We start from the raw sequence: 25,282 nt of genomic DNA on the forward strand, positions 1-25,282 counted from the left end.
AAAATGATTACAAGGTACAATTCTTTGTCTAGTCAGTTAAAGGAGAATTTTTAAAAATCAGCATGAATGCACATCAGGGAAATGCATTTTTTTAAAGATCAATGCAAATAGCATTCTACATTGCTATCTTTCTATATTGGCCTGGTCATAAGAGGAACAAATGCATATACAGAAGCTGAGTAACAATTTCAACTGGATAATCAGACTACTCTGCCACTGAAAGGTGAATGAAGATATCCCTGCTGGAAACATGCCATGTAGCGCCAACTGAGCTATTCCAAGAGTCCATCTGCTTTGTTCAAATAACAGAATGGCTATCATAAAGTCAGAGAATTATTTCAGAGCTGGCACAAATCACAGTAATCACCTTATTAATAATCATCTCATTTTATAAGGGAGGAAACCGATTCCCAGCAAGGTTAGCCAACTGGCCCACAGATGACCACAGAGCCAGGCAAATCTCATGTCCTCCCCCCCCCCCCCCCCTTCCTAGACTTCTTGTCACTAACCGTCAATCCAGCTTAATTCTGAAATATCCTTAAATAGACACGGACATGACATACAAAACAAAATGCCCAACACCAACAGATGAGTGAATGGTGAAGTTTATGGTATGTGAATTACATCTTAAAGAAAATAAATGGGTATCATGGGACACTAAAGACTTATTCAGTTGGTAGGCAGAATTAAATATTTATATCTCAGTTCTGACATTGGCCCTGTGAAATGTGACATTACTCCTGTGATATTCAAGAGGTACAGAGAAAAGTTTTATGGTTCACACCTCCAGAGTACTCCAATTTATTTACTTATTTACTCAGAGTACTCCAATTTAAAAGAGAACACAGGCCACAGGCATGAAGGGGAAAAAAAGACAAAAAAGACTTGAACAGAGAATTTAAGATGAGGTAGAAATAAAAAATAGCTATACAAATGAAATAAATATTCAAAGGGCAGAAATTTTTACATAAATCACATTCAATGTGTAAAATAAAATTCTCCCTCTCCATCTACTATGAGAGCTAGCTTTCTTGTTTGAAATTGAGTCTTAATTAATAAAAGTGGTAGAAATTCTGATTCTGAATTCAGAAAACCCAAAGGATATGGAAAGTAGAAAAGAAATTTAATTGCCTTTTTACCAAAGTGTCCCTAAGCAATCTACATCATCCTCGGTAACTTTGGATCCCAAGCCAAAGCAAACTGAAGAACTGAGGAAGGCAAGAGGGAAGGACCAGGAGAAATTCTGTTATTCTAAACTTGAGGCCTCAGTGTGCTTGTAAGCCAGGTAAAAGACTTCCAGTATTGTAGACAATACCCCCAATACTGCCAATGTCTGTTTCTCAAAGAATTTCCACTTTACTGGGATCATAGAGATAACTATTTTGATGGGAACAATGAGCTTCTTTTAAGTCTCATTGGCTTTCCAGAGGAAAAAAGTAATTACCTAGTCCAGAGGTCAAGAACCAGATTAGTTTTTTAATAAGGTGTTTTTTAGTAACATGATCCTAGCTTGGAAATTTAACTCTGCTTTTAAAAAAACATCTCTGATCTCTGGCTTTAGGACATGACAAATGAAAGTAAGGTCTAGTTTACTTTGAACAATTTCTTCTACAAGTATTGGGTGGAAAACCTCATCTTCTGCTAGTAATTTTCCTGGGGGACAAGGAAGGTTTATGTCCCCATGCTTCCTCTCTGGTGAGGCTACGCATAGCTTCCAAATAATTTCCCACCAATTCAAAGGAAAAAATTATTTCTCTGCATCTCAGCTTTTGAGGTACATGCTTAGTCTTGGGGTATATGTGATTTACATATTTCTCAAGTAAAATGATTATAAGGTGGTGGACACTCAGGCGTACACCCACATCCCCCCTTCAAGGAAGGACGTGCTGCCCCAGTTACCAGGAGCATTGTAGCTCTCACCCCTGCTGTCAGCCCCTTCTGGAACTGCCTCAGCTGCAGAGAGCACTTCACTCAATGTCACTCTCCTTCCAGTGAGGGATGGATACAGGAGAATAAAGGCCTGGCCATCCCATCCCAACTCAGAACTACTCCAAAAGGTCATTCCAGCTCAGAGCTCCCCAGGGGGAATCGGCCAAGGCTGCCACTGAGCCTCCATCCCAGTTGGATTTCTCTCTCTTCCCAGTCCTGCTTCCTGCCCTCCTCTCCCTCAGAGGTGATCCCAAGGGCACTGCTCAATAAATCTGTTCACTAAACTCAGTCTCAGAGTCTACTTCCTGGGGGGAATCAACCTGCAAAATATAACGTAACTTTGAAAGTATGGTTATATTTACAAAGGAAATTAAAACAAACAAAGAATACCTGTGGACTATGTACAATAATAACAAACTATCAGGAAGTTCCAAGGTTTAATAGATAAAGTAGTCTCTTGGGGTTGGCTACATTTTCACTCTTGTTTTCATACAGGCTATATTTTCACTCTTGTTTTTGATTGTTCATCATATAAATATGTCTTCTGAAGGGATAAAATGCTGAAAGGGTCTATCTTTGTTATCTCTAAAGCAGTAGAAGATAGCCTAAGAATGAAAATGTATGAAAATAATATATGAAAAGAAGTCATTTTTATGGATCTCTGATCAAAAACTGAATTACATTTTAACTCAAATACTGAATTATGAAGCAAAATATGATGTGTTAAAGATTTCTGTGAAAGGTATTTCTTTTTAAAGTCTAAAAAAAATACTTATTATTTATTTTGGTTGTGCTGGGTCTTAGTTGTGGAAGGTGGGCTCCTTAGTTGCAACACATGGACTCCTTAGTTGTGGCATGTGAACTCTTAGTTGCAGCATGCATGTGGGATCTAGTTCCCTGACCAGGGATCGAACCTGGGCCCCCTGAATGGGCAGCGTGGAATCTTAACCACTGCGCCACGAGGGAAGTCCCGAAAGGTATTTTTTAAAAACAAATCTTGAAAAGGAAATTAAGAAAACAATTTCATTTACAAGAATATCCAAAAGAATAAAATATGCAGGAATAAATTTAACAGAGAAGGTAAAAGACTTGTACACAGAAAGCTATAAAACATTGCTGAAAGAAATTAAAGGGGACCTAAATAAATGGAAAGACACCCTGTGTTTTTGGATTGGAAGACTTAATATTGTTAAGTCTTAAAGTGATAAACAGATACAACGCAATCCCTATCAAAATTCCAATGGCCTTTTTTGTAGAAATGGAAAAGTTGATTCTCAAATTCATATGGAACTGCAAGTGGCCCCAAATGGCCAAAACTGTGTTGAAAAAGAAGAACAAAGTTGGGGGAATCAGATTTCCTGATTTCAAAATGTACTATAAAGGTGCGGTAGTCAAAACAGCATGGTACTGGCATAAAGGTAAACATACAAGTCAATGGAATAGAATTTCAAGTCCAGAAACAAACCCTTACATTTATGATCAGTTGGTTCTGACAAAGGTGCCAAGAAAATTCAATGGGGAAGGAATAGTCTTTTTAAGAAATGGTGCTGGGACATCTGGATAGCCACATGCAAAAGAAAGAAGCTGGACCCCTACCTCACACCAGACACAAAAATTACCTCAAAATGGGTCAGAGAAATAAATGTAAGAGCCAAAACTATAAAACTTTAAAAGGAAACATAGGAGTAAATGCTTCGTGACCTTGGGTTAGGCTAAGAGTTCTTAGATACCAACACCAAAAGCATGAGCCATGAAAGAAGTAATTGATAAAGTCTCTGATAAGAGCCTTGCTTCCAGAATATACAAAGAACTCTACAGCTCCATAATAAGACTAAAAAATCCAACTAAAAATAAGCAAAAGACTTGAATAGACATTTCACCAAAAAAAGACTATGAATGGCTAATAAGCACATGAGAAGATGCTCAACATCATTACCCACTAGGGAAATACAAAACGACAATAGGATACCACTCCATACTCACTAAAATGGATATAATAAAAAGACAGACAATACCAAGTATTGATGAGGATGTGAAGCCAGACCTCTCATTGCTGATGGAAATGTAAAATGGTACAGCCACCTTGAACATTATTTTGATAGTTTCTTACAAAGTCAAACATATATTTACTATATGATCCAGCAACTCCATTCCTAGGTATCTACCCAAGAGGAATGAAGACATATTTCCAACACAAAGACTTGTACTTGAATGTTTATAGCAACATTATGAATAATAACCAAAAAGTGGAGACAATCCAAATGTCCATCAACTGGGGAATATATAAATACAACGTGGAATATGCATACACTAGAATACTTTTCAGCAATAAAAAAGAACTACTGATACTTGCTACATCATGGGTGAACCTCACAAACATCATGCTAAGTGAAAGAAACTAGATGCAAAAGACCACATTATTGTGTCCTTCCATTTCTATGAAAAGTCCTGAAAAGGTAAATCTATAACACATAAAGCAAATTAGTGGTTGCTTGGGGCTGGGATGGGAACAGGCATTGTCTGGAAACAAGTATATTTTGGGGTGATGGAAATGCTCTAAAACTGGGTTGTAGTAATGGCTGCACAACTCTTAAAAAAATCACTGAATTGTGTGTACACAGGTGCATTTTATGGTATGTCAATTATACCTAAATAAAGAGTTTAAAAAAAAACCACGAGACTATGAGCATCAGCTGAAAAAAAAGGTGAGCACAAAAGGTGATACTGTGTTTCCGAAGAACAGAAGAGCCCAGAAGGGCTGCAGGTCTGGTCCAGCCCGAAGCCTAGAGATTGGCTTCCCATCCTTTACATCCCTGCAAAGCAACTTCTCCTAGAAATGGAAGCAAATGTAGCCATCTGTGATAGCTGATTTTGTGTGTCAACTTGACTGGCCACAGGGTGCCAAGATTAAACATTATTTCTGGGTGTGTCTGTGAGGGTGTCTCTGAATGAGATTAGCATCTGGGTCAGCGGACTCAGTCAAGTAGACTGCCCTCCCCACTGTCGGTGGGCATCATCCAATCCACCGAGGCCTGACCAGGACAAAAGGCAGAGGAAGCAGGAATTTGCCCTCTTTTTCCTGCCTAACTGCTTGAGCTGGGACACCTCATCTTATCTTCTCTCATCTACACCATCGGCTCCCCTGGCTCTCAGGCCTTTGGACTTAAACCGAATTACACCACTGGCTTTCCTGGGTCTGCAGCCTGCGGATGGTAGACTGTTGGGCTTCTCAGCCTCCATAATTACGTGAGGTAATTCCTCATAATAAATATCTCTATCTCCCTCTTTCTGTATCTCCAATTGGTTCTGTTTCTCTAGAGCAGGGGTCCCCAACCCCTGGGCCGTGGACCGGTACCAGGCCATGGCCTGTTAGGAACCAGGCAGCACGGCAAGAGGTGAGCGGCAGGCAGGCAAGTGAAGCTTCGTCTGCCCCTCCCCATCGCTCCCCATCACTCGCATTACCGCCTGAACCATTCCCCCACTGCCCCCGCCGTCTGTGGAAAAATTGTCTTCCACGAAACCGGTCCCTGGTGCCGAAAAGGTTGGGGACCGCTGCTCTGTAGAACCCTGGCTAATACACTATCCCTCTACCAAATGAAGCCGAGTTCCATACATCATCAGGCACGATTCTAGAAACATAAAATACTCCCTGAAGACAGAGATCTCAAAGCATCTTGGTTTCCATATATTCATAAATCACTTCAAGCACCCAGCTGCATGTTCAGTGTGTGGCATTTAATCTGTACCTGACTCACAGGACTTTATAATTCACCAACTACAACTATGTTGTATCTCTCTTTTTTAAAGCTATCCAATTATCACAGACCCACAATTTCATCAGATTCTCTCTCAAAACCTCTGGTGTTACGCGATCCATACCCCTGCTTCCAAGCAGCATTACCTCCATCCATGTGGAGGGGACAAGTGAACAAACTCTTCTTAAAAGTCAGCTGATTTACTTTGACATTCTATTTCAACGTTTAATCACCATTACTTGTGAGACGTCCATTCTGCTGTCCCCAACCTTTTTTCAGTTTGCCCTACTTCCATGACATCTGGAGTAGAAGTAACCGCTTCCCTGCTTCCTGAAAAGGGATAACATTTGAAAATGACCATGAACAATACCTCCTGAGGTTTGCTTCCCTTCAACTTTTCCTCTTAGGTGCTATTTTCAACCCTTCCAGTCACCTCTGGTCCTTTATTTTGTTCTCCTGAATGATCTAAATTTTCACACCCCATCAAGCATGACAACCAGTCCTGGGCACAGAATTCTAAAGTAATGCCAAATACAGCAGAGATATTCATTGCCAAATCGTTTAGAATAAGTTTGTTCCTAAAAAACGAACAAAACAAACAAAAGCCTAGGGAGAATGATGCTGCGGTAGAATTACCGAGAATGTGAAGGAATTCCTGGGTGTTTAGACAAGGGAGAACATACCAGAAGGGAGGGTATGTAGTAGAATGGTAACAGAATGACACTAAGTCTCCCGGAGAACAGGAATTCTAGACTCCGACACAACTAACAGTCAGGATGTAAAAATAAAGAGTTTTCTTCCTTGCACCTTTCCTGAATGTAATTCTTGTTTTAAGGAATAACTGTTTCCTAGACATTCCTTGTATTAAACCCAAGTTACGTCTTTTCACTTGTACAACAAATATGGAACACGGACAATGAGTGCTGGAAGTTATCTATGAACGAAACGACAGAGTTCAACCTTTTCATTTTACTGACGAGGGCACTGAGGATTGGGGTGGCGGATGGAATGACTGCCCAAAGTTACTAAGAGACAGAGCTGGGAATACACCCTGTGCCTCCCAGCCTCAGGCCCTATCCCCTTTGACTGGATTCCTGTCTCCAAGAAGGAGGTAATTTAAGAAATCAAGATCTAGAAAGAACAGGAAAGAGCCATAAGTGGGCAGTATTAGCATGTAAATGGGACAAAACGAAGCGACAAATCTTCCCATTTCTTTTCCCAAGAAAACCACCTTGATGCCTTATTTTCAGGTCAGCTTATTAAACCCACACTCCAGTGGTAATGACATAAACTGTACTTGTTTTGTTTCTAGAATTTCATCCCCGGGCTTGGAGGAGGAGAGTCAAGGCTTCCACCTCCGGCAGGGAGCTCTGCCTGGGTCCTGGGGAAGCCTGGGCCCCGCGGCTGCAGGGTGGGGCCTTCTGTGGAGGGGGGACGTCACGCCAAGCTCCCGCTCCCCTGCGGAGGGCGCCTTCGGGAGACCTCTACCTCCTGGGCCCTTTTCTCCCTCTCCCTCTGGGAACTCCAACTGGACTAGGAAAAGAGGCAAGAGGCCCTGCCCTTCTAGAAGGGTCAGTGGCTGAGGGCCAAAGGAAAGGGAAGAAAGAACTGTCCTTAGTCTAGGTCACAATTTCTCGGAGGATGGGCAGTTTTTTTGGGGGGGGGGGCATTCAAAGGTACAGGATAACCGTGGCACTATTTCCAAGGACATGATCTTATTTGAATGTTTTTAGGGTGGGGGAGGGTTTCATGATACAAGTCAAACCAACACGGTGTTATCACTATGTCACTGCAGGAACTTTTAAGTCAAATCAGGAGACTCTAGCACATAAATGGAAAGAAGTGGAATTCCATCCCGCTTCTTTTCAGCTTGTGGCAGGGAACTTTGGGCTAGGCTCCCACCTTAACTCCAGTATAAGTTCATGTCTCTGTTGTGAGGGAAACTTTGGTGGGAAGTATGGAGGTACTGGCTCCAGCAGAAAGAATCCTGGTGGTCCATAGGAACACCGACCCAGCTCAGAAGACAGCCGGGTGGTTCCAGGCTCAAAGTCCTAGTGTGTAACGAAGAACAAGTACACCTGCCTGACCTTGCCCTCTGTCCTGCACCCTGGGCAGCTGAGTGGGGCTGATCCAGCTGGCAGCTTGAGGGGTAGGGGGTTCTAGGTGTCCCCCTTAGAAACACAACCAACAGGTACAATTAGACATCACTTGGCTATCTGTGGGATTTTCAGGCAAGCATTTTATATGTTTACATTCACAAAGTTAAAAATCTGAAAATACAATACTTACTGTGTTTTTTTGAGTTACTATATCCTGAAAAGAAAAGATAGGATCAATATAGCTTTTTTCCAAAACAGTTAATTTCCATAAGCACTAGTAAGCACTTTGTCCCCATGCCATCATCTGGCACCCATTTTAGAGCAAGAGTTAATCATCTGAAACCTCCCCCATAAAAAGCTTCAAAAAGAATGGGCCCCTAAGAAATGTAAAATTCATGTTCTAAGGAAAATTTATCATGATTGGTTAGCTTTGGAATTCCTGGGGGACATATATGGTTATAAGGATTTTCCCATAGCAATGGCAATGCTTCTGTCCAAAGATATTTTGAGATTCAAGTTCAGGGCTCTGAATGCCCTGCACCTCGCCTTCTCAGTGACAGCAATGAAGCGCATGGGCAGCCCATGGTAACCTCGGGCCTGGAACCATTTCTTGAGTCATCAGTGTGAAGGCTGCAGGCCACCCCCCGCCCAAGTCAGCCTTTCTACAGAAGGGGTGTTGCTGATAGGATTCCTGACACCTCACTATAGGTTATTATATTTATATATATTCACTATAGGAATTTTCAAACTCAAACTCAATGACAGCAATTTTAGTCGGTTAACTTAGCATAATGGTTATGCAGCCCTTGACTGTATCATTTATGCGCTGCAAGCCATTTGCTGAAAGAAGAAAACATAATTAAACAGCTGTCCCCGTAAAATGTGTTTTACGTGTTCTGAGATTTCTATTTTCTGACAAGTGCAGATCGCTTCTTCTGGCGTCAGATATAACTTAGTACCCATTTCTGTTTTAGGAAGTATTTTTCCGTATCATTAAAAATTAAAACTTATCTAGGTCATGGGACTTTCCAGAGGAGTTCACTAACGCACAAATGAGGAAAAAAATTTATTGAATTGGGAAAAAATACATTCTAGTTTCATGTTTCTCATCAAAATACAGCTGAATAATCTACCCTTTCACATTTTCTAATTCTAAATATTTCTAGGCATAACCACTTTAGTGAATATCAGTAAAAGAAAAAAAAATCTAAATATCTAAAGTAATTTAGATTGGTTTATAGCCCTTTGGGAAACTATTTTACAATGTAAAGTATAATAGCAAAACAGTTTCTTCTTCCACTGTCACATGAATGACTCTTAAAATACAGTACTGTGCTAGGACGAGAGAGGACACACCTATGTAAGGTGTATGTGATATATTAACACATACAGGTTACACATCTGAGATAGGTAGTATTTCTACCAGGAAATAATGCCAAATTGTTACAGAACCCAGAAACATCTGGTTAATATTAGACCTTAAGAAACACAAACAAAAATGTCCAATTTGCCATCACAAAACTGTGTCATTTATATACTAGTGATTTTTAATGCTAAGGTAGCTAAACATTTAGAAATGACGTCCATGAAAGCTAACTCTGAACCACTGGTTCTCACCTCTGGCTGCACATTTGGGAGGTTAAAAAAAATCCCCTAGAGACTGTGACATAATTGATCTTGGTGTGGCCTGGGTACTGGGATATTTACAAACCCCCCAAATGATTCTAAAGTGCAGTCAAGGTTGAGTAACACTGCTGTAAACAAACTAATCTTTTATTCCTGAAATGATTTAACATAGACCAGGATTTCCTGACTAATGTTAAGATATTAAGCAACATTAATATTAGCTAAATTTTGTAATAACTCACATCCGACCTTCACATTTTACAAACAGGAGTATTTTTAAAAGTACAGTTATCCAAAACAGCTTGTATCAAATTTGCAAAAATACATTTAAAAATTCTCAATAATTACTGAGCTGTGTATGAACACACAAGTTTTCAGTTTTGCTTGGCTTTAAACTGGGGAGAAAAAATGACAGATTAAATACTGATTACATCTGTGCTAAACGTTTCTACCCATTTTGGTAACTGTTAAACATCTTCCTATTATTATCCAAGTTGAGATTTTTTTTTTTTTAATGTGCAGGTTTGGATCAAATTGCCCAATAGAGGATTCAAAGTGCTGTGTTTGCTTCAACAGAAACTAACAGGAGTTTTTGCCTTCACTTCCCCAGTGAGCTTAGAAATATTCAAGTTGCCTGCAAACGCACAGCTCTAGCACATACGCTCACACAGAAGCCAGGAAGTCACCTGCGTGAGCTAGAACCTGGGGTGGGAAGGAAGGCACTGCACAAGCAAATGTTTATTGTTTTTCTCCAACCTCCTCTGCTACGTGTACATTTCAACTGAACACACAATACTGCTTTCCCAAAACAAAGTATTCAGGAGAAGGTGAACAATACTCTTTACCTTCAATGAAAGAGCAGTGTCAGCATCGGTGTCGTGGTACAGGATCACATTATTGGCCATGTCAAAGCTTTCACGGACTCCAAGATGGTAGAAGAGGGAAGGTTGTCTGGAGACATCGCTCATGTCCACCACGGCAACATCTGAGATGAACAAGGAGGGGACAAGGTCGGGGGAGAGAGAGGTGATCGACTTAATCTGCTTTCTGATGATTGCCAACGGGGAGCTGCTGCAATCTGTATTTCTACCATCAGCCTTTTAGGTAAAGCAGAAGTAAGGAATGATCTGATTAAAATTACCCCCATGAACTGTGGAAGAAAAGCAACAGGAATAAAAACTAAAAACCAAAAAACTCTTCCTTCTTCAAAGTGCTGAGAACATAGTCTCACTTAAAAATTGCTGGTGGATTTATTTTAAATGTTATTTTTATTAGGAAATTTATCATATCCAAAGAATATATTTAGCTTATATATAAAGTATTAAGTATAACGAAATGAAAAACCATGCACGCACCATGCAGCCCAAGACACAAAGCGTTATCTGTACTGTCAGAGCTCCATATGCCTCCCCCTAATCACAGCTCTCCCTCCTGCCCAGAGAACGCCTCCATCCTGATCTCTGCATTTATCAGTTCCCTGCATATATCTGTAGATGCATCTTATATATTATTATAATTATGAATTCCTAAACAGTATATTGTTTAGTTTTGTATGTCTTTGAACTTTATATAAATAGTATCATACTGTATATATTCTTTGACTTGCTGGTTTTTGGTGTGAAACAACCAACTTGTATGTCTAGCTCTAATTTCATGCATTTTCACTTCAGCACACATGATTTCTTCTTTTCCTATTTCAAACTGTTGTAATGAACATTCCCGCACCATGCTCCTGGTTCATATGTCACCATCAACTGGACGGCACAGATCACATGCCCCTGGAGTTGTGTCCTAGAGAGACTTTAACCAAAACAGAGGGGCAACACAGAGCATCAATAAAGAACAAACTTAATTTGCCTAGTAGCATTGGACACCATTTCAAATCTAGTCATTTTCAAGAGACTATCAGAGCTCCAAGTCTGACTGGACTTTCTCCACGATGTACAGCAGAAATTTGGGGAAATAGTGCCCAAACTTATGCTTGTGCTGCTGTAACTCACAGGAAGTCACTGAAAATCCCAATGAAACAGAACAGAGGCAAGGTGAACAGGGACGTGAAGAAACAAAAAGGCAGAGAGAGATGCTGCATCAGCACCAGGCACAACTGGGAGACCTGAGACCGAGCCTTGGTAAGTCCTGGGTGGGCCTTTTTATTCCCTAATTTATGGGTTGCCTGCTCTATGCCAGGCACTGTGCTTGGTGCCAGGGATAGAAGTATGAACAAGGCATAATCCCTTTCCTCAAAACCATGTTTAATACAACGGAGGCGACGGGAAGGGAGCAGTGGTTAGAATCAGGGTAAGGAAGGCTAAGATGAGAGGAACAGTGACAGAGGCACCCCTGGGGGGCACCGAACCCACACTCAGGTGGAGGGCAGTCAGGGAAGGCTGAAAGCATGTGAGCTGTCTGGAGCCTGAGGGTCCATATGAGGCAGGAAAACTGGGGAGAAGATGGGCGGATGGAAAGGGAGGGAAAAAGCATTGTAGGAAGAGAAGGCAGCAAGTACAAGCCAGAGGCCAGGGGGGTGTACATGTTGGGGCCACTGCAAATCATTTCACAGGACCAGAACACCTAAGAAGATGAACCTGGAAGGGTTAGTAGGTGCCAGACAGGTGAAGGGGTCTGAAGGCCATGTTAAGAGGGCTGGACACTAGCTTGAGACAATGGGAAACCTATGGTAGGGTGTGGGGGTTTTTTTTGTTTTTTTTTTACTTTTCATTATGGAAAACTACAAATATATATGTAAAAGTAAACAGAATAGTATAATGGAACCCCTGTAGCCCCCCACTTCCCTCAGCAATTATCAACTCAGCCGGCCTTGTTTCATCTCTACTGCCGCCCATACCACCCCTTCCATATTATTTTGAAACAAATCCCAGGTGTCATATAATTTCATCTCCAAATACTTCAGTATGTTTCATTAAAAGAACTCAAAGAAAAAAAAAACAACAAATAACCATAGCATGAATGTCTCATCATTATTTTTAAAAAAATAATCATGAAGGGCTTAAACAGGAGACTATCATATCCAAATTTACCCTTCAAAGGTTATTGCTCAAGAAAGGACAAATGTATGTGCTGAGGAAACACTTTTTACAACCCAGCCTGGTTAATTTATCTCAAATGGATAACTGTTCCCCAAAGACATCTGCTCAGAGTCAAAAACCACACTGCAGCTGAATAAATTAGACATTCTGCCCATATGAGTTTTCCCTGGACTCTATTACCTTCTCAGATTAAAAAGAATGTGTTTCCTACTAATGTTATTAGGAAGTGGCAACACAAATGCTAATTCCAAGGCCGTGGGGACTTCTATAATTAGTGAACAAAGGACAGGAAGCAAATGGAGGAAGACAAAGGAGAGTGGTGGGAAGGGGCAGAGCAGGGATGAAGGATGGCAGCCCCCAGTCATGCAGACCATTTTCACAGGAAACCTGCAACTTGGTGGAGTAGCTTGCAGCCAAGTAGATTAAATTTTAATCTGGTGACATGAGTTCCTGCTTTCCTCTGCCCTCTCAATGTTCTGTACTGAGACCTGTACACTGGCCTCACCACATCCACTAAGGAGCCCCTCTGTGGCTTCACCAAGGGTTGGGATGGAGATTTTTCTTGGTGCCTCATTAAAACAGGACAGATTGAAGCAAGATGGCTACTGAGTGACTCAGGGGGGAAATGCTGGACACATGATGGATTCCAGCCCTGAGCAGGACAGCACGGGACTTCATCACGCTACCTCAGAAAGGAAATCCTATTCAAAAGGCATGGTTGAGCAAAGCTTTTACACAGTGAACTGCTAAGGAAAAAAGGGCAGAAACAAAGACATGTTTGCTGGAAAATGGGCAAGATAGTTTCACGTCATCTTAATTAATCTTTGCAACAACACTCGGAGTACTCCCCAGTCCCGGAAGCGCGCAAGGGCCGCTGTGCCTCCACACCCATATCAGGGGGATAATGGCCAGCACACGCTGAGGAAAGAGGCAGCAAGCATCCAAACTAAAAACAGCCACTCAATTCCGGAAAAGAGGGTGGAATAGACGGACTTGAGCTCATCTTCTCTCACAAAAACACCACAACCACAACTAACTGCTGAACAACCATTGACAAAAAAGACTGGAAGCTACCAAAAAAGATTTTTTTACATTCAAAGACAAAAAAGAAGCCACAATGAGATGGTAGGAAGGGCACTTTCAGAACATAATCAAATCCCATACCCACCAGATGGACAACCCACAAACTGGAAAATAATTATATCGCAGAGGTCCTCCCATAAGAGTGAGAGTCCTGAGCCTCTGAGTGAGGTCTCAGAGACCTCTGGGACAACATTAAATACACCAACATTTGCAACATAGGTGTCCCAGAAGGACTAGAGAGAGAGAAAGGGCCTGAGAAAATATTTGAAGAGATTACAGCCAAAAACTTCCCTAACATGAGAAAGAAAACATTCAACTTAAGTCCAGGAAGCGCAGAGAGTCCCATACAAGATAAACCCAAGGAGGAACACACCAAGACACATATTAATCAAACGGACAAAAATTAAAGACAAAGAAAAAATATTAAAAGCAAGAAGGGAAAAGTGACAAGTAACATACAAGGGAATCCCCATAAGGGTATCAGCTGATTTTTCAGCAGAAACTCTGCAAGCCAGAAGGGAGTGGCACAATATATTTAAAGTGATGAAAGGGAAAAACCTACAACCAAGAATATTCTACCCAGCAAGGCTCTCATTCAGATTCAACGGAGAAATCAAAAGTTTTACAGACAAGCAAAAGCTAAGAGAATTCAGCACCACGAAACCAGCTTTACAACAAATCCTAAAGGAAATTCTCTAGGTGGAAAAGAAAAGACCAAAACGAGAATCAAGAAAATTACAAATGGGAAAGCTCACCAATAAAGGCAAACATAAAGTAAAGGTAGGAAATCATCCACACACAAATATGATATCAAAACCAGCAATCATGAGAAGAGGAGAGTACAAATGCAGGATATTGGAAATGCACTTGAAATTAAGAGACCAGCAACTTAAAACAATGTTGTATATATACAGACTGCTATATCAAAACCTCATGGGAGGGACTTCCCTGGTGGTCCAGTTGGTAAGACTCCGCACTCCCAATGCAGGGGGCCAGGCCTCGATCCCTGGTCAGGGAACTAGATCCCGCAGGCACGATGCAACGAAGAGTCCGCATGCCGCAACTAAAGACCCTGCATGCCACAACGAAGATCCCGCGTGCTGCAAATAAGACCTGGTGCAGCCTAAATAAATAAATAAATAATAAATAAATAAATATTAAAAAAATAAACCTCGTGGGAACCACAAACCAAAAATCTACAATAGATACACATACAAAAAAGAAAAAGCAATCTAAACACAACACTAAAGACAGACATCAAATCACAAGAGAACAAAAGACGAAGGGAAGAAAAAAAGACCTTGAAAAACAAATCCAAAACAATGAACAAAATGGCAATGAGAACGTTCCTATTGATAATTACCTTAACCGTAAATGGATTAAATGCTCCAACCAAAAGACATAGACTGGCTGAATGGATACAAAAACAAGACCCATATATATGCTGCCTACAAGAGATCCACTTCAGATCTAGGGACACATACAGACTGAAACTGAGGGGACAGAAAAAGGTATTCCATGCAAATGGAAATCAAAAGAAAGCTGGAGTAGCAATACTCATATCAGACAAAATAGACTTTAAAATAAAGAATGCTACAAGAGACAAAGAAGGACACTAAACAATGATCAAGGGATCAATCCAAGAAGATAACAATTGTAAATATATATGCACCCAACACAGGAGTACCTCAATATGTAAGGCAAATGCTAACAGCCATAAAGGAGAAATCAACAGTAACACAATAGTGGGGGACTTTAACACCTCACTTTCATCAATGGACAGATCATCCAGACAAAAAATCAGTAAGGAAACACAGGCCTTAAATGATACGTTAGACCAGGTGGATTTAATTGATATTTACAGAGCATTCTATCCAAAAGCAGCAGAATACACTTTCTTCTCAAGTACACATGGAATATTCTCCAGGATAGATCACATGCTGGGCCACAAATCAAGCCTCAGTAAATTTAAGGAAATAGAAATCATATCAAGCATCTTTTCCGAGCACAATGCTTTGAAATTAGAAATCAATTACAGGACAAAAAGTGTAAAAATACAACACATGGAGGCTAAACAATATGCCACTAAACAACCAATGGATCACTGAACAAATCAAAGAGGAATTCGAAAAACACCTAGAGACAAATGACAACGAGAACACAACAGTCCAAAACCTATGGGATGCAGCAAAAGCAGTTCTAAGAGAGAAGTTTACAGCAATACAAGCCTACCTTAGGAAACAAGAAAAATCTCAAATAAACGACCTAACCTTACACATAAAGCAACTAAAGAAAGAAGAACAAACAAAACCCAAAGTTAGTAGAAGGAAAGAAATCATAAAGATCAGAGCAAAAATAAATGAAATAGAGATGAGGAAAACAACAGAAAAGATCAATGAAACTAAAATCTGGTTCTTTGAGAAGATAAACAAAATTGACAAACCTTTAGCCAGACTCCTCAAGAAAAAAAGAGAACTCAAATCAATAAAATTAGAAATGAAAAAGGAGAGGTTACAACTGACACCACAGAAATACAAAGGATCATAAGAGACTACTACAAACAACTATATGCCAATAAAATGGATAACCTAGAAGAAACTGACAAATTCCTAGAAAGATACAACCTTCCAAGACTGAACCAGGAAGAAATAGAAAATATGAACAGACCAATCACAAGTACTGAAATTTAAACAGTGATCTAAAAGCTTCCAAAAGGGACTTCCCTGGTGGTCCAGTGGTAAAGAATCCTCCTTCCAATCCAGGGCATGGGGATTTGATTCCTGGTCGGGGAACTAAGATCCCACATGCCGCAGGGCAACTAAGCCTGGGCACCACAACTACTGAGCTCGCGCACCTCAACAAGACAGCCCACGTGCTGCAAACAACAAGAGCCCAAGCGCCCTGCAGCCCACATGCTGCAACTAGAGAGAGAAAACCTGCACTCCACAACTAGAGAAAAGCCCGCACGCCACAGTGAAGAGCACACGCCACAACGAAAGATCCCGTATGCCTCAACTAAGACCCGACACAGCCAAAAATAATAATAATAAAGAAAATTAAAAATAAATAAATAAAAGCTTCCAACAAACAAAAGTCCAAGACCAGATGGCGTCACAGGTGAATTCTATCAAACATTTAGAGAAGAGTTAACAGCTATCCCTCTGAAATGCTTCCAAAACATTGCAGAGAAAGAACTCTGCTCATTCTATGAGGCAACCATCACCTGGATACCAAAACCAGACAAAGATACCACAAGAAAAAAAAAATTACAGGCCAATATCACTGATGAACAGAGATGCAGAAATACTCAACAAAATACTACCAAACCGAATCCAACAATACATTAAAAGGATCATATACTATGACCAAGTGGGATTAATCCCAGGGATGCAAGGATTCCTCAATATCCTCAAATCAATCAGTGTGATACACCACATTAACAAACTGAAGAATATACGGCTTCAAGATGGCAGAAGAGTAAGACGTGGAGATCACCTTCCTCCCCACAAATACATCAGAAATACATCTACGTGTGGAACAACTCCTACAGAACACATACTGAACACTGGCAGAAGACCTCAGACCTCCCAAAAGGCAAGAAACTCCCCCATGTACCTGGGTAGGGTAAAAGAAAAAGGAAAAAACAGAGACTAAAGAATAGGGACGGGACCTGCACCAGTGGGAGGGAGCTGTGAAGGAGGAAAGGTTTCCACACACTAGGAAGGCCCTTCGTGGGCAGAGACTGCGGGTGGCGGAGGGGGGGAGCTGCAGAGCCACGGAGGAGAGCGCAGCCACAGGGGTGCGGAGGGCAAAGCGGAGAGATTCCCGCACAGAGGATCGGTGCCGACCAGCACTCACCAGCCCGAGAGGCTTGTCTGCTCACCCGCTGGGGCGGGCAAGGGCGGGGAGCTGAGGCTCGGGCTTTGGAGGTCGGATCCCAGGGAGAGGACTGGGGTTGGCGGCGTGAACACAGCCTGAAGGGGGCTAGTGCGCCACAGCTAGCCGGGAGGGAGTCCAGGAAAAAGTCTGCAGCTGCCGAAGAGGCAAGAGACTTTTTCTTGCCTCTTTGTTTCCTGGTGCGCGAGGAGAGGGGATTCAGAGCGCCGCTTAAAGGAGCTCCAGAGACGGGCACGAGCCGTGGCGATTAGCGCGGACCCCAGAGACGGGCATGAGATGCTAAGGCTGCTGCTGCCGCCACCAAGAAGCCTGTGTGCAAGCACAGGACACTATCCACACCTCCCCTCCCGGGAGCCGGTGCAGCCCGCCACTGCCAGGCTCCCGTGATCCAGGGACAACTTCCCCGGGAGAACGCACGGCGCACCTCAGGCTGGTGCAACGTCATGCTGGCCTCTGCCACCACAGGCTCACCCCTCATCCGTACCCCTCCCTCCCCCTGGCCTGAGCGAGCCAGAGCCCCCGAAGCAGCTGCTCCTTTAACCCCGTCCTGTCTGAGCGAAGAACAGATGGCCTCAGGCGACCTACACGCAGAGGCGGGTCCAAATCCAAAGCTGAACCCCAGGAGCTGTGCGAACAAAGGAGAGAAAGGGAAGTCTCTCCCAGCAGCCTCAGGAGCAGTGGATTAAATCTCCGCAATCAACTTGATGTACCCTGCATCTGTGGAATACCTGAATAGACAACAAATCATCCCAAATTGAGGAGGTGGACTTTGGGAGCAACGATATATATATATATATATATATATATATATATATATATATATATATATTTCCCTTTTTCTCTTTTTGTGAGTATGTATATGTATGCTTCTGTGTGTGATTTTGTCTCTATAGCTTTGCTTTTACAATTTGTCCTAGGGTTCTGTCTGTCCGGTTTTTTTTGTTTGTTTGTTTTTTAGTATAGTTTTTAGCACTTGTTATCATTGGTGGATTTGTTTTTTGGTTTGGTTGCTCTGTTCTTTCTTTCTTTTTTTTTATTACTTAAAAAATCTTTTTTTACTAATTATTTTTTATTTTAATAACTTTATTTTATTTTATTTTACTTTTTCTTCTTCCTTCTTTCTTTTTTTTCTCCCTTTTATTCTGAGCCGTGTGGAGGACAGGCTCTTGGTGCTCCAGCAAGGCGTCAAGGGCTGTGCCTCTGAGGTGGGAGAGCCAAGTTCAGGACACTGGTCCACAAGAGACCTCCCAGCTCCACGTAATATCAAATGGCAAAAACCTCCCAGAGATCTCCATCTCAACGCCAAGACCCAGCTCCACTCAACGACCAGGAACCCACAGTGCTGGACACCCTATGCCAAACAACTAGCAAGACAGGAACACAATCCCATCCATTAGCAGAGAGGCTGCCTAAAATCATAATAAGGCCACACACACCCCAAAACACACCACCAGACATGGATCTGCCCACCAGAAAGACAAGATCCAACCTCATCCACCAGAACACAGGCACCAGTCCCCTCCACCAGGAAGCCTACACAACCCACTGAACCAACCTTAGCCACTGGGGGCAGACACCAAAAACAACAGGAACTACGAACCTGCAGCCTGCAAAAAGGAGACCCCAAACACAGTGAGTTAAGCAAAATGAGAAGACAGAGAAACACACAGCAGATGAAGGAGCAAGGCAAAAACCCTCCAGACCCAACAAATGAAGAGGAAATAGGCAGTCTACCTGAAAAAGAATTCCAAATAATGAGAGTAAAGATGATCCAAAATCTTGGAAATAGAATGGAGAAAATACAAGAAACGTTTAACAAGGACCTAGAAGAACTAAAGAGCAAACAAACAATGATGAACAACACAATAAATGAATTTAAAGATTCTCTAGAAGGGATCAATAGCAGAATAACTGAGGCAGAAGAATAGATAAGTGACCTGGAAGATAAAAGAGTGGAAATAACTACTGCAGAGCAGAAGAAAGAAAAAAGAATGAAAAGAACTGAGGACAGTCTCAGAGACCTCTGGGACAACATTAAATGCACCAACATTCGAATTATAGGGGTCCCAGAAGAAGAAGAGAAAAAGAAAGGGACTGAGAAAATATTTGAAGAGATTGTACTTGAAAACCTCCCTAATACGGGAAAGGAATAGTTAATCAAGTCCAGGAAGCACAGAGAGTCCCATACAGGATAAATCCAAGGAGAAACACGCCAAGACACATATTAATCAAACTATCAAAAATTAAATACAAAGAAAAAATATTAAAAGCAGCAAGGGAAAAACAACAAATAACACACAAGGGAATCCCCACAAGGTTAACAGCTGATCTTTCAGCAGAAACTCTGCAAGCCAGAAAGGAGTGGCGGGACATATTTAAACTGATGAAGGAGAAAAACCTAAAACTAAGATTACTCTACCTAGCAAGGATCTCATTCAGATATGAAGGAGAAATTAAAACCTTTACAGACAAGCGAAAGTTTAGAGAATTCAGCACCACCAAACCAGCTTTACAACAAATGCTAAAGGAACTTCTCTAGGCAGGAAACACAAGAGAAGGAAAAGACCTACAATAACAAACCCAAAACAATTAAGAAAATGGTAATAGGAACATACATATCAATAATTACCTTAAATGTAAATGGATTAAATGCTCCCACCAAAAGACACAGACTGGCTGAATGGATACAAAAAGAAGACCCATATATATGCTGTCTACAAGAGACCCACTTCAGACCTAGGGACACATACAGACTGAAAGTGAGGGGATGGAAAAAGATATTCCATGCAAATGGAAATCAAAAGAAAGCTGGAGTAGCAATTCTCATAACAGACAAAATAGACTTTAAAACAAAGACTATTACAAGAGACAAAGAAGGACACTACATAATGATCAAGGGATCAATCCAAGAAGAAGATATAACAATTGTAAATATTGATGCACCCAACATAGGAGCACCTCAATACATAAGGCAAATGCTAACAGCCATAAAAGGGGAAATCGACAGTAACACAGTAATAGTAGGGGACTTTAACACCCCACTTTCCCCAATGGACAGATCACCCAAAATGGAAATAAATAAGGAAACACAAGCTTTAAATGATACATTAAACAAGATGGACTTAATTGAAATTTATAGGACATTCCATCCAAACACAACAGAATACACATTCTTCTCAAGTGCTCATGGAACATTCTCCAGGACAGTTCATATCTTGGGTCACAAATCAAGCCTTGGTAAATTTAAGAAAATTGAAATTGTATCAAGTATCTTTTCCGACCACAACGCTATGAGACTAGATATCAATTACAGGAAAAGATCTGTAAAAAATACACACACATGGAGGCTAAACTATACACTACTTAATAACCAAGTGATCACTGAAGGAATCAAAAGAGGAAATCAAAAAATACCTAGAAACAAATGACAATGAAAACACGACGACCCAAAACCTATGGGATGCAGCAAAAGCAGTTCTAAGAGGGAAGTTTATAGCAATACAATCCTACCTTAAGAAACCGGAAACATATCAAATAAACAACCTAACCTTGCACCTAAAGCAATTAGAGAAAGAAGAGCAAAAAAACCCAAAAGTTAGCAGAAGGAAAGAAATCATAAAGATCAGATCAGAAATAAATGAAAAAGAAATGAAGGAGACAATAGCAAAAATCAATGAAACTAAAAGCTGGTTCTTTGAGAAGATAAACAAAATTGATAAACCATTAGCCAGACTCAGCAAGAGAAAAAGGGAGAAGCCTCAAATCAATAGAATTAGAAATGAAAAAGGAGAAGTAACAACTGACACTGCAGAAATACAAAGGATCATGAGAGATTACTACAAGCAACTCTATGCCAATAAAATGGACAACCTGGAAGAAATGGACAGATTCTTAGAAATGCACAACCTGCCGAGACTGAACCAGGAAGAAATAGAAAATATGAACAGACCAATCACAAGCACTGAAATTGAAACTGTGATTAAAAATCTTCCAACACACAAAAGCCCAGGACCAGATGGCTTCACAGGCGAATTCTATCAAACATTTAGAGAAGAGCTGACACCTATCCTTCTCAAACTCTTCCAAAATATTGCAGAGGGAGGAACACTACCCAACTCATTCTACGAGCCCACCATCACCCTGATACCAAAACCAGACAAAGATGTCACAAAGAAAGAAAACTACAGGCCAATATCACTGATGAACATAGATGCAAAAATCCTCAACAAAATACTAGCAAACAGAATCCAACAGCACATTAAAAGGATCATACACCATGATCAAGTGGGGTTTATTCCAGGAATGCAAGGATTCTTCAATATACGCAAATCAATCAATGTGATATACCATATTAACAAATTGAAGGAGAAAAACCATATGATCATCTCAATAGATGCAGAGAAAGCTTTCGACAAAATTCAACACCCATTTATGATAAAAGCCCTGCAGAAAGTAGGCATAGAGGGAACTTTCCTCAACATAATAAAGACCATATATGACAAACCCACAGCCAGCATCATCCTCAATGGTGAAAAACTGAAACCATTTCCACTAAGATCAGGAACAAGACAAGGTTGCCCACTCTCACCACTATTATTCAACATAGTTTTGGAAGTGTTAGCCACAGCAATCAGAGAAGAAAAAGAAATAAAAGGAATCCAAATCGGAAAAGAAGAAGTAAAGCTGTCACTGTTTGCAGATGACATGATACTATACATAGAGAATCCTAAAGATGCTACCAGAAAACTACTAGAGCTAATCAATGAATTTGGTAAAGTAGCAGGATACAAAATTAATGCACAGGAATCTCTTGCATTCCTATACACTAATGATGAAAAATCTGAAAGTGAAATTAAGAAAACACTCCCGTTTACCATTGCAACAAAAAGAATAAAATATCTCGGAATAAACCTACCTAAGGAGACAAAAGACCTGTATGCAGAAAATTATAAGACACTGATGAAAGAAATTAAAGATGATACACACAGATGGAGAGATATACCATGTTCTTGGATTGGAAGAATCAACATTGTGAAAATGACTCTACTACCCAAAGCAATCTACAGATTCAATGCAATCCCTATCAAACTACCACTGGCATTTTTCACAGAACTAGAACAAAAAATTTCACAATTTGTATGGAGACACAAAAGACCCTGAATAGCCAAAGCAATCTTGAGAACGAAAAATGGAGCTGGAGGAATCAGGCTCCCTGACTTCAGACTATATTACAAAGCTACAGTAATCAAGACAGTTTGGTACTGGCACAAAAACAGAAATATAGATCAATGGAACAGGATAGAAAGCCCAGAGATAAACCCATGTACATATGGTCAACTAATGTATGACAAAGGAGGCAGGAACATACAATGGAGAAAAGGGAGTCTCTTCAATAAGTGGTGATGGGAAAACTGGACAGCTACATGTAAAAGAATGCAATTAGAACATTCTCTAACACCATACGCAAAAATAAACAAAATGGATCGAAGACCTAAATGTAAGCTGGACACAATAAAACTCTTAGAGGAAAACAGAGGCAGAACACTCTTTGACATAAATCTCAGCAATATGTTTTTTGATCCACCTCCTAGAGTACTGAAAATAGAAACAAAAATAAACAAATGGGACCGAATTAAACTTAAAGGCTTCTGTACAGCAAAGGAAACCATATTCAAAATGAAAAGACAACCCACAGAATGGGAGAAAATATCTGCAAACGAAGTGACCGACAAGGGATTAATGTCCACAATATACAAATAGCTCATGCAGCTCTATGTCAAAAAAAAACACAAAAAACAAAAAACCAATCAAAAAATGGGCAGAAGATCTAAATAGACATTTCTCCAAAGAAGATATACAGATGGCCACAAACCACATGAAAAGATGCTCAACATCACTAATTTTCAGAGAAATGCAAATCAAAACTACAATGAGATATATCACCTCACACTGGTCACAGCGGCCATCATCAAAAAGTCTACAAACAATAAATGCTGGAGAGGGTGTGGAGAAAAGGGAACCCTCCTACATTGTTGGTAGGAATGTAAACTGGTAAAACCACTATGGAGAAGAGTATGGAGATTCCTTAAAAACCTAAAAATAGAACTACCATATGATCCAGCAATCCCACTCCTGGGCATATATCCAGAGAAAACCATAATTTGAAAAGATACATGCACCCCATTGTTCACTGCAGCACTATTTACAATAGTCAAGACATGGAAGCAACCTAAATGTCCACTGACAGACGAATGGATAAAGAAGATGTGGTAGTGGACTCCCCTGGTGGCACAGTGGTTAAGAATCCATCTGCCAATGCAGGGGACACAGGTTCGAGCCTTGGTCCTGGAAGATCCCACATGCCGTGGAGCAACTAAGCCCGTGCACCACAACTACTGAGCCTGCACTCTAGAGCCTGTGTGCCACAACTACTGAAGCCCTCGCGCCTAGAGTTCGTGCTCCACAACAAGAGAAGCCACCACAATGAGAAGCCCGCACACCTCAACAAAGAGTGGCCCCTGCTTGTCACAACTAGAGAAAGCCCTTGCACAGCAACGAAGACCCAGTGCAGCCAAAAATTTAAAAAAAAAAGATGTGGTACATATATACAATGGAATATTACCGAGCCATGAAAAATAACGAAATAATGCCATTTGCAGCAACATGGATGGAGCTAGAGATCATCATACTAAGTGAAGAAAGCGAAAGGCAAATAGCATATGGTATCACTCATAAGGGGAATTTAATTTTTAAAAATGATACACATGAACTTTTTTATAAAACAGAAACAGACTCACAGATCTTGAAATCAAACTTACGGTTACAAAAGGGGAAACATGGGGGAAATGATAAATTAAGAGATTGGGATTAACATATACACACTACTATATCTATAAAATAGATAACCAACAAGGACCTACTGTATAGCACAGGAAACTCTACTCAATATTCTGTGATAACTGATGTGAGAAAAGAATCTAAAAAAGAATTGATATATGTATATGTATAACTGAATCACTTTGCTGTACACCTAAAATTAACACAACATTGTAAATCAACTATACTTCAATAAAATTTAAAAACAACAGGACAGATTGATATTGCCACTCAAAAAAAAATTCCAAGTAACTCATGTTCAATTGTAAAAACACCTCAAACCCAAAGTTGACATTTTTGCCTGACATTTGTCACTCGGGCCAATTGATTGAGCTTGCTTGCAGAATTTCTACCACAATATTTGACCAGCTTACTTTTAGAACTTTTAAGACACTAAGTTAGTAGATTATAAATGATAAATATGATAAAACGCCAGACTGGAATTTTTATTATATATGCAGAATTGAGCTTTTATCCCTAAAGGGACTATAAATTTCCTAAAAGCTTTAATCATCACAGCAGTCACTTGCTTTGCCGTTTACAAAACACTTCCATAGACATCTTGGTTGAATTTCAGAACCACCCTGTGAAGCAGGCAGCATTGGTAACTGGCTCTACTTTGCAGGTGGGGAAACGAAGCAGAGAGAGAGTAACAGATTCGCCCAAGGTCACATAGCTAGGGCATGGCAGAGTCCTGTGCTCCCCAGGGCCCAGATGAGGCTTACTACTTATTGGACTCACTTTCTGAAACTGAGCCACCAGGGGGAGGGAGGGGCAAAACAGTTTATTTATCAATCTTAGGCAAACAGATCACAGAAAAAAAGGAAGAGGTCAAATTCAGATTTTCATTGACAAATGCACCCTGTGCTCTAATTACCTTCTAGTTCCCCCTGACGCAGGCCAGTCTCAGGGGAAAAGCCTGCATAGAATAAACCATCCTCCTTGACCGTGGACCCCACATACACCCTCT

General features: G+C 40.8%; 1 protein-coding gene across 1 annotated transcript in view; it reads right to left on the reverse strand.

The window, feature by feature from the left end:
• The window catches only part of MAP3K15 (mitogen-activated protein kinase kinase kinase 15), a 147,301-nt gene that overhangs the window by 105,800 nt on the left and 16,219 nt on the right, over nt 1-25,282 (reverse strand). The window contains exons 2-3 of the mRNA XM_068532581.1: nt 10,255-10,394; nt 7,974-7,997 (exon numbers count right to left, since the gene is read on the reverse strand). Coding sequence (XP_068388682.1) covers nt 7,974-7,997; nt 10,255-10,394 — 164 coding nt within the window. The remainder of the gene's footprint in view (nt 1-7,973; nt 7,998-10,254; nt 10,395-25,282) is intronic.

This window comes from Eschrichtius robustus, chromosome X, assembly GCF_028021215.1.
Source record: "Eschrichtius robustus isolate mEscRob2 chromosome X, mEscRob2.pri, whole genome shotgun sequence".
NCBI lineage: Eukaryota > Metazoa > Chordata > Mammalia > Artiodactyla > Eschrichtiidae > Eschrichtius > Eschrichtius robustus.